Source organism: Ostrea edulis, chromosome 5 (genome assembly GCF_947568905.1).
Source record: "Ostrea edulis chromosome 5, xbOstEdul1.1, whole genome shotgun sequence".
Taxonomy (NCBI): Eukaryota; Metazoa; Mollusca; class Bivalvia; order Ostreida; family Ostreidae; genus Ostrea; species Ostrea edulis.
Window position 1 is genome coordinate 33,390,471 of NC_079168.1, and position 11,430 is coordinate 33,401,900.

Sequence of the window (11,430 nt, forward strand, 5' to 3'; positions counted from 1 at the left end):
CTGTTGCGTCTAATGTTAAGATGTTCTAGGACCGGGATAAGTATCGCCGTCTAGCGGGAAACAGGGGAAAGCAACTCACTCACTACTACATGTATCTCCCATTGTATTAGTTTGTTTCTAGCTGTTTGAAAATTTCAAATTTTTTATAATTTATTGAAATTGATTGGGTTTTGTAACGAAGATAACTATTTGTATATCAAATATAAACCGTCTGTCATACTTTTCGAATCAAAGACTGGCAAACGCCAAAAAAAAAAAAATGTGGGAGAATTTCTTTTACGGAACACATTGAACAAATCTGAAATCTTCAATTGATGACAGAATTTGTTACTTGTAATTCCGAGTACTTTATAAATAACCGTGATTAGATGTATTCAACTCGAGTCTATAAAAACTTAAGTTATGATGTGGATGTAAATTCAGATCGATTTCCTTCTTTGATTTGGGTAATGGTTTAATACCGACATAAATAAATTATACATGGAGATAAACGAAGCATAAAATTCAACCTCTTACCTACTTCTAACAAAGTTTCTCTGATCTATATAGTGATGTAGTGCTGTTATTCTGAATTAGATAATAATTCATGCTATAAAATCGATTTTAAGTGGCAATTGAAAGGAATTTAAATGGATTTTCTATTTGTTAATAACCCCGAAAACGGATCTGCGTCTGTATCCGGCAGCAACCAGCGTTCAGTAGATCCATATAAAAGAGTGGGCCAGCGAACTTTGTTATTCAGAACAGACCGAGGGTTCATCTGAAAATGGAGGGACGTTTGTTGTTTGTTATGTACCTGCTGCAGACTAGTCTTATTTCAGGCATCTGTTCAATTACTCCAACTGAATACGAGAATGCAGTTGACCAAACTTTGCAACAGGTAAGTGTCTGAAGTTGTCCTCTCTCTCTCTCTCTCTCTCTCTCTCTCTCTCTCTCTCTCTCTGTTCGATGTTTCGACGGTAGATGAAGATCTATTAGAAAAGAATATTATTTTTTCATTTCAAGGTAACAATAGTCTGAGCAGATTAAGCCCAAAATAAAGGTGTCTTGTCCTGAAAATCAAAATAAAAGTGTCTTGTCCTGAGAATAATTGCTCCACATGAATTCAAATATACGCATCCTAAATGAATACCGCGACAGGACGGCGTTTTATGTATGTCCTGCATGAATTATATAAAAAATGTGCTACATTAGATTCTCATTTGTTTCTTGTACCATGACTCAGAAAATGTTATAATCTCAAAACATTTGTATAGGTCAAAATTCTATTAACAAGTCTATATGATAAAGAGTAATTTTCCAAAATGTGTTGCAAAGGTCGACCTAATATTTTTTCATACTCACAAGGAAATTTTCAGATTGATGTAACCTTTTTTTTCCATGTGTCCAAGATTTAGAAACAAAAATACAGATTCACAAAGGGCATATTTCGGTTCTGTAAATTTGCTTAAATTTCAAAATAGTCTAAAAGACCGAAAAATTGTCAAAAAATTTATATCGGCTATCTGTCATTATGACGTCATACTCCTAATGGTGTTTGATTTATAACGGACTAATTTGATCCATTATTTTTTTTTAAAATCTTTTGTTTGCGCCTGGTGTATCATGTAATGATACATGTAGGTTATAAACACATGGACGATATGAATATTGGCTGTTCATTATCTAAAGATCATCGCTTTTGTTTTGAACAAAGTTTACGCAGTTCAGATGCTCGGGCTGTTACTCCCGTAAATTAACCTAATAATCATCGGTACATGTATATATAATAGATTTAACAGAAACTGACATTTCATACTATAATTGCAAATTAAATGGGCTGAATTACGACTTGGTTAACAACAGCTGTAATGGAAAAAAGACTCATTGAAGTGATTGTACTGTGTGTGTAGTATATCTGAGTATTCATTTCATATCTTTTTGATTATTAATTTTTATTTTTTTTTGCATTTCAAAACAATCCTCCAATCGGCATAGTTTTTTTCACAACCAAAAGTGCGATGCTGTATGCCATGCCATTGTATACATACACCATCAACTTCACTAAATGTCATGAGGTAATTTACATGTTTATTGATCATCGAAAGGTTATGACCTGTGCTTCATGGATCCCTGGTCTGACAGTCGCTGTGGTGAAGGATTCCCAGACGCTCTTCACCAGAGGTTATGGAAAGAAAGAAATCAACTCTGACACCCCAGTTACGGAGCAGACGCTGTTTCAAATCGGCTCCGTTTCCAAATCATTTGCGGCAACACTACTTGCAAAGCAACTGCAGAATGCAAAGTAATTATTTTTCATCATTCGAGTTACTTATACGAACAGCGTGCTGATCAGCTGATACGGACAGAAGATGACAGAACAAAACAATCGTGATTAATTCTATCTTCATGTACATTAATTCTATCTTACTTCAAAGTTCTGTACTACCAGCATTTGCTGATATATTGTCAACAGTTAATCAGTCCATGAATTAATCAGTTCACTGGCTATGTAATTTTACTCAGAATCTTATTTATATAGTTTGGGTTTTTCCACGAAAATCAAAGACCTGATGGACCCCGGTTTCTATTTCGTTGACGATGAGCGTACACAGGAAGCCACGGTGGTGGACGTTTTAGCACACAGAATGGGTGTTCCAGACCACACTTATCTCAGACTGAACCAGGTCCTAACCAGAGCAAACTTAGTCGAGTATATATATCATATTCTTCTTGTTGCTGTTTCGCACTCCTCCAGGACTAATTAATATATTGCACACTTTGAGTATTCTTTATATTTAGCGATTCCTTAATGTGGGTAATGGCCGTTTTCCTACCACGGAATGTTGATATTTCTGTTGAGAGCAACAGGCCCTGTTGTTCTATGAGATTTGAATTCGAGTAACCGGCACAAAACAAAATAATTGATGACAAACAACACAGTTTTAAGGGAAAATGCTTCTGGACACATCATTCTGACAAATCTTGTGGACATTTCGAAATTCTGACAAATGAATGTGCATATCTCCCATTGGCAAATCTAAACTACCGATAGTAAGCACAGTCATATCATCAGCTAGATCCCTGAGAACACTCTTCATTCTTGTACCTTTGTGTTAGGCAACAGCATCACATCTATACTATGTTTACATGGACGCCGTTTCTTACAAGGGATAAAACAGGTTTTAGTAATATTATTGTCGTGTCACTTTTGGCATTGGCAAATATATGGAGCGCCAGATTAACATAAACTCAAATAATTAACGATATCTTCAATTCTGAATTATTGCGCGCATTAATTGAATTGATGATATCATTAATTCTTCAGCTGAATTGATGCGCGCTTTAATTGAATGAATGATATCTTCAAATGAATTAATGATATCAACAATTGAATTGATGCTCGCTACAATTCAATTGAAGAGAGCAATAATTGATATAATGCGCGCATTAAATCAATTGATGAGAGCAATAATTGAATTGATGCACGCATTAATTCATTTGATGAGAGCAATAATTGATTCAATGCGCGCATTAATTCAATTATTGCTCTCTTCAATTGAATTAATGATATCTTTAATTCATTTGAAGAGAGCAATAATTCTTTTAGAGAGAGCAACTATATAATTAAAGATATCTTCAATTCAACATATCCACAATTGAATTAATGATATATTTAATTGAATTGTTGCTCTCTTTAAAAGAATTGATGCACGCATTAATTCCTTACACAAAAGCATTGTAAATGATTTAAAGATATCTTCAATTGAATTAAAGAGATCATCAAATTATTTATACCGAGCTCTAAATTAATTATTGCGAGCAATATTTCTACTAAATCGATGCTCTCTTCAAATGAATTGAAGAGAGCAATAATTGAATTAATGCGCGCATCAAATCTATTATTGCTCTCATTAATTGAATTAATGCGCGCATTAATTCAATTGATGAGAGCAATAATTGAATTGAAGAGCGCATTAATTCATTTGATGAGAGCAATAATTGATTTAATGCGCGCATTAATTCAATTAAAGAGAGCAATAGTTGAATTGATGATATCTTCAAATAATTGAAGATATCTTCAATTATTTGAGTTTATGTTAATTTGGCGCTCCATACAAATAGGCAGTCATTTGTCAAAATGATTTATCAAAAAACATTTTCTTCTACAAAATGTGTATTGTCATCTTCTGTGTTGTTGCGACATTGTCACATCATCTATTTCGTCGATATGAAAATCCTCACAAAGCATAGAACAAAAATCCACTGAATCAATATGCACAATGAAGCTAGCTTGTTGCCAAACACATTTATGATCTTCGAGTTATCCTCGCTTTCTGTCAAAGTGTATGAAATCCAAGTACTTGCGTACGTACCTAATTATCAGGGTAAATATACCAATGTTCTTTCTTACTCCCGTATATAATACTCCAGCCAACCACATTCATCCTTTGAAAGCTGACGCATGTGCAGTATCAGTATAAGACCGCCATATTGCTACCACACTAACCCTTGTGGAAGGCCGGGTTAATGTTGGGTACAGGTCAAATGTGTCAATACGTCAGATGAGTTGAAACTCTCTCCGTTCAATTGCAACTTGGGTAGTCCGAGTTCAAACCAGAGTAAGAAAGTTGATTCCGTGAGGGACAATAACAACATGCTGAATTTTTGCCGGGGTCGCGTCACAAGTCATTTATAAAGTACTCGTTTCCTACTGCGTGAAAATTTCTTGAAGGGGCAAAATTAGTCGAATATAATGAACGGCATCGCATGACGTGAAACGGCATGACATGAAACGGACGCATGACGTGAAACGGACGCATGACGTGAAACGGAAGAATCGTGCACAAGTAATGGGTTTACTTTCACAAACGTTATACTGTGAAAAATCAATATGAAAGGACAGAATACGATTTTGATATTCATGATAGCATTTAATAACAAAAGTATTTAGCGACAAGAAACAGAGTAAATGAACTACATGCACAAGCTCAACTTTTTGATAATTGAATGGTAGTATTAGTTCAACTACTTGGGTTTTTTCAATGTTGAACCCTCAACAAGGGTGGATAAAAAAAAAATCAGAGGGGGTGCGGCCCAAAGTTGTACTTTTCCCGACCCAATACGGGGTAGAGGATCCAAAAATAGCAAAACATGACTATTTTAGTTAACAACATTTAATCAAAGGATGTGCAAACCGCGTAACACCCTCTAGATCCGCTACTATCACAGACAGAATGATTAAAAACAGTCGGACTATATTACCGGTAAGGTCTTTGTTTTCTGGGATTACCCTGTTTTTAAATATATCTTGTCTTATATTGCAGCCTTTTCGATGACATGACACCAGTGAAGAACTTCAGAACATCCTTCCTCTATTCAAACATGATGTATGGATTCGCCACATATCTCTCCGAAAAACTGAACAACGGAAATACTTGGGAAAATCTTATGGCGTCTGAAATTTTTCAGCCTCTTGCTATGACGTCATCTAAGGTTGTAACTACTATTCCAGATCTTTCAAACGCAGCACAAGGATACGATAAAGCACCGGGCGGAGTAGTACCCGTACCGCTTAACTTCAGCAGGTATGTCACTCTGTATAATTACTGGTTAATTAAAGTAAATAATCCTGTATAATTACTGATTAATTCTAGTAGATAGCTCTGTATAATTACTTAATGATTAAAGTAGATGTATAATTACTGATCCATTCAAGGGAATGTTTACTTCAGGTCCTTTCTCTGTTGCCTTCATGTTTACATATTCCGAGAAAGAGTGGCTAAAAGTTGTAGATACTTGTAGACATCGAATAATATATGCATTCCCAATGTATTTACCTTTCATGTCGCTATTATTGTAAGGATAGTCATTTCCTCATAAACAATGCGCGTATGAATATCGATGATGTAATACGCCTATTTCAACGGGTGGAAATTCTGACAGAAAGGAAAGTAGAATGAAAACATAAGAAATAAACTTCATTTTTGATGATACACGAGGGAGTGAAATACAATGCTCTTTTCAACAAGCACTAACCCGCTTCATGAAGTATTCTGGCGCGAGGCGTCGCAATTCGTACCCGGCCACCCACATGCATTTTCAAAAATAAAAATAATTATTTTACTCAAATAGATGTATCTATGCCTCAGATTTAAGACACGTTATACTTCAGTAATGTATTGCATATTTAATGATAGGATAAAGTGTTTCAAGATGTGACGTCTGTGATGGAAACATTGTTTCGTAATTTATCCTGACACAATAGATATGAATGTCTAACAATTGCAAAGTTCTAGGATGTGACAGACAGATAGACAGACGCACAGACAGACACAGACAGACAGACAGACGCACAGACAGACACAGACAGATAGACAGACACACAGACAGACGCACATACAGACACAGACAGACGCACAGACAGACGTCGATTGCTTTAATAATCATGGGATGTATTGAATGACCCTCACATAATGAGTACACTGGCCAAATCGTTACACAAAATCAGGATTTCTATATTTCGCGCGTCTCATGTATGTTTGAGCTTTCAAACTTCTTATTTGTAATTCAGATAGAATAGATGGCGCGCATGTCATTGTTATCAAATGAATGTCTTATGAAAGTTCAGAACCAATTAAAGCTTTTGGTTCTATTTGATTGACATTATATGTTTATTTACCAGTAGTATCTACTGATTAATCTCTAGGTATTTATATTCAGAGAGTGGGGTATCTGGTCAGCTTCTGGTGCCATCATGTCAAATGCCGTGGACATGACGAAATACATGAACCTTCACCTTTACAATAAAGACAAGAACAATGTCACGTTTATGTCGTCTGCATATTTTGATGCGCTGCACGAGGAACATATAAAACTCAAATATACCACAGTCAACACGTATTTTGGGACACGAGTGGTACCAACAAAAGAGAATGGGTATGGACTGGGCTGGAAACGCGGAACATACAGAGGTACAAAGTATTTTAATCAAAAGGTGTAATGTCGTAAAGAAAGACTGGGTAGCTTCATATGTCATTTTGAAAATTTGAAGAAGTCCTTTAAAAAACCCAACAAAGATAAATCTGAGTATGCTGATAAAGAACCAGCACCATGGCGGTTCGTGATTCATGTTCAAAAGTGGGTAAAAGTAAAATAGATTTAAAAATTGATAGACGTCGTAAAATGTGGGATTTTACGGTAATTTGATTGATCAGATGGTGATATTTCCGTACATCACACAATGTATTACATTATATGTACACATGCTTTATCTATCGACAGAGAACGACATCTGGCTACACTCCGGCAGTACATTTGGCTACAGGTCTTTTATCACCTTGTTTCCCAACGAGAAGATCGGAATCTTTACATCCATGACTGGCGAAGATGACAACTACATTTTGCGTGTTTTGTTGCACAATTTCCTGTCTGACGTTGCCCTTGGGGTGACTCCATGGCTGGATGCGCCGTCCATCTGCGCAGAACTCACTGCGCCTAAATACACGGGTTACTCCAACACAAATAATCCAAAGAGGAATTTGGACGAGTATGTTGGTCTGTACATTAATCCAATTTACGGAAATCTTAACGTAATGATGGACCCCAATAACGACCATTTGATTTTGAAATACGGAATCGCAACATGGGACCTATGGACAAAGTCGAAAAAGGATACTTTCAAAGCTGAGGGGAAGGGAATGATTAGATATCTGATCAATTTGTATAATATTAAGTTCTTGACCACAGGCAACGATATTACTGCTGTCGAATTTAAAAGTCTGTGCAAATCATGTGGAAGTTCTCCACCAATATTTACCAAAACTGCAAAATGATCTGCTTTTGATTTCCAATGCTATTTTTGTCAAACATCTCTAAAAGTTCTTGTATATCTGTGAGTAATCGTCCTTACTAGATGTTTATTTTACATTTTACTAGATACGCGAACATGAATGTATGAGTGACAATAAAAAGCATAATTTCCATTCTTTATTTCATTTATGATGCTTAAAATTAGGGTTAGAAATATCTGACTGATTTTAAACATCCACCAGACTTACTCATACACTCTTAGAAGTGCAGATAAATGTGTGTGTTTATGTTAGACCAAGATGGGCGCTCGATGAAGGAGCGGTCAATACCAGATTCGAACCCAGGACCTCTCGGATGCGAAGTGAGTGTTTTAACCACTAGCCTGCCGCGGTCAGATAATTGTATAAATAGCCCGTTAATAATTAGTAATGAAACTTTACGAATCACATATATAGTAGCTTAGTCGTATCATACACGCACTTAGGTGTTCATGTTGTATGTCATATGACATTTCAATAAAATTGTTTGCGTCAGTCTGATCCGGTATGGAGTCGTCAAATAAATCAGCACAATCTCTGTAAAGCTTTTTACCGACTATCACATATATCAAAGACAATTTATGCATGTACACATATATACAGACATATCACATATTAACCACGAAAAAACATTTCGCGCAAGAATATACAGATAAGAAGTCGTAAGATTTAGACGAAGAAATAAAACAGTACAAGCAAAAGTGGATGTCACATAAAAAGCAACAGCAAATATATGCAGAATAAAATGTGCCAGAATAAACATGCAGCTTGGTGATTTCCTGTTGTCTTGTTGTTCCGTGAAAGTCGCCATGCTTACTATTGAGTACGAGAGTATAGACATATTTTCATTGGATAAAAATTAAGAAATGCAAAGAGACACAACTTTCTATAACCAATGCGTAACTCCATTGTATATCCACAAAGGATGAAGAGAAACACCATAGACGAGAAGATGATTTTATCAACTATGATAAAGAATGAAACTACAATGTAGTTGAGTATATTTAGTCGGTGTTGACATATTTATATTGCACTACTATTTGTGTAGTATTCTTTATGCATATTATGTCCCTGATAGAGAAACGTCTCTATGACAAAAATAATTAAAAGAACTGCTAGACTTGAAACCACGACCTACAAATCAGACACACAAAAGTAACTTACTGAGCTACCCAGCCAGGGAATTAGATTTAAAAGGAATATACAGGTATTGCCAATATTTATATATTCGTTCATATTTTAAAAGAAGTCGTTCCTTGTCACGATTCGTTTTTCCAAAGCCTCTATATTCTGAAGACAGGGGTTTTTCCCCCAGTGTTATCAGTCCTTAACATACATGTAGGCCTGTTAATCAACCATTGCTTTGTATCATTTAATATCACATGACCACAATCTCTGTTCCTTTTCCCAGTTAATACTTTTTACTTTGTTTACGTTCGATAAAGTACTCGGTACCTGATATTTTCCATCGTCGGTTACCCACGGGTGCTTCTATTCAATTCTCTCCATCATGAGGGAGCTTGAGTGGACTCATAACCGTGGTTTGCGACGATGGATATTTTCATGCTATTTTGTTAGTACATATATACAAGATATGCGATATTTATGTCATTTAGTCTTCCTGAACCTCATAGTAAAGTTTGAAATTGTCAGGGAAAATCGTGGCTGACCTAAAGTAACCATGCATCTATCATCCACTGCAATCTACAACCATTGTAATATTGTAAGCCACTGTTGTTTGAGGAAAAAACTGATCTAGCACTTGTATTACATTCCTTCTATACCAAAGCTTTACGGTTAATCTAAAGTAATTTAAAGTTCTCTAAGGAACTAATAACCCCATGGTAATCATATACACTGCAACACTTAGATTTTTAGCGATCTCTATTGCAATCAGTTGCCGTCGTCCGTTGTGCATCGTGCGTTAACAATTGAACATTTTGAACTTCTTCTTGATAACTACCATTCCAATTCTTTTCAAATTTGGTATGAAGCATCTTTGGAACAAGGGGGACATCAATTGTAAATTTCAAGATTTCTGGGGCCCTAGGGGCGGGGCAAAAACTGCCCAAAATTGACCAATTTTCAAAAACTTTCTTCTTTAGAACCGTACATGTGTAAGAAAATCTAAATGCATAGTGATGTAGAACAGGAAATCCTCTACAAATATTGTAAATTTCATGATCCCCGGGTAGGGATTTTGACCCCAGTGCGGGACCAAACCTAGTATATAGTGTTTATGTGTAAAGCACTTAGATAACATCTTCTTTAGTGCTAATGAATGATACTAAATTGAAACTAATTGGATGTTTAGAAAGAGCAGGTAGTCCTTTACCAAAATTGTAAATTTGATGATCCCAGGGGTGGGGGTTTTGGTATTAGGATTGGGCCAAAATGGTCAGTTGTTTAATATGTGAGCAATAGAAATTTTGAACTTCTTGATTTCTACCATTCCAATGCTTTTCAAATTTAGTACGAAGCATCTCTGGAACAAGGGGGGCATAAATTGTAAATTTCAGGATTCCTACACTCCCGGGGCCTTAGGGGTGAGGCAAAAACTGCCCAAAAATTTAACAATTTTCAAAACTCTTCTCATAAACTGCACGTTTCAGAAAAACTAAATGCATAATGATGTAGAGCAGGAAGGCCTCTACCAAAATCGTAAATTTCTTGATCCTCGGGTTGGGGGTTTTGACCCCAGGGCGGGGCCAAACTTAATATGCAGTTTTATGTGTAAAACATTTAATTAACATCTTCTTTAGTGCTATTGATACATGTACTAAATTGAAACTAAATGGATATTTAGAAGGAGTATGTAGTCCTTTACCAAAATTATAAATTACATGATCCTAGGGGGTAAGGGTTTGGTTTCAGGGTGGTATCAAAATTAAATTAATGATTTGAAGGATTTATTTAAGTTTGCTGATACTGTATAAAATTTAAATGCATACTTAGGAAAAGTAGAAAAGGATGTACAAAAAATGGTGAAACAACCCAGGGTTTTGACTCTAGGATGGGTCCAGTTTTAATCTTAATACACCTATTATATTATGTAAAGCCTTTCATCAGTGTATGCACTTTTGAGGGCAGTAAAGTTTTAAGAACACATCTTGTTTTGTACTGTTGCTGAACATTAGAATTTAGCTTAGATATTCAGAACAGGATATTGGGTTTTTTTTATTTATAGATTTCATAGCCCTTGGGAGTAGTGATACTTTTTCACTAGTATTCAGGTGACCGATAAGGCCTGTGGGAGTAGTGATACTTTTTCACTAGTATTCAGGTGACCGATAAGGCCTGTGGGCGTCATGTTTAAATACTGTCTTCTGAATACAACATCCCGCACTTACTGCCACCGTAGAGGGCTAGGTTAACATGTCTAAAGAGACAATCACTGTCCCCTACAACAGGGTGTCTGTGACGTCCATGCAGTATCTTTATATCTAGGTTAACATGTCTAAAGAGACAATCACTGTCCCCTACAACAGGGTGTCTGTGACGTCCATTCAGTATCTATATATCCCACTGTTCATTCAGTATCCATAGATCTTACTGTTCATACAGTATCCATATATCTCACTGTTCATACAGTATCCATAGA

General features: G+C 35.9%; 1 protein-coding gene across 1 annotated transcript; it reads left to right on the forward strand.

Moving 5' to 3' along the window:
* Positions 1–497: 497 nt before the first annotated feature.
* Positions 498–7,964, forward strand: LOC125651003 (beta-lactamase-like). The gene is made up of 6 exons (XM_048879602.2): positions 498–880; positions 2,088–2,284; positions 2,522–2,692; positions 5,307–5,567; positions 6,703–6,953; positions 7,264–7,964. Exons 1-6 carry the CDS (start codon positions 767–769, stop codon positions 7,812–7,814), a joined length of 1,545 nt encoding a protein of 514 aa, XP_048735559.2. The 5' UTR covers positions 498–766; the 3' UTR covers positions 7,815–7,964.
* Positions 7,965–11,430: the final 3,466 nt, after the last annotated feature.

Bases quoted from the DNA above. Each gene is read 5' to 3' on its own strand.
- LOC125651003 (XM_048879602.2), top strand. From the start codon at position 767: ATGGAGGGACGTTTGTTGTTTGTTATGTACCTGCTGCAGACTAGTCTT. The intron at 5,568-6,702 runs GTATGTCACTCT...ATTTATATTCAG, and splicing joins GTACCGCTTAACTTCAGCAG to AGAGTGGGGTATCTGGTCAG. The intron at 6,954-7,263 runs GTACAAAGTATT...ATCTATCGACAG, and splicing joins GAAACGCGGAACATACAGAG to AGAACGACATCTGGCTACAC.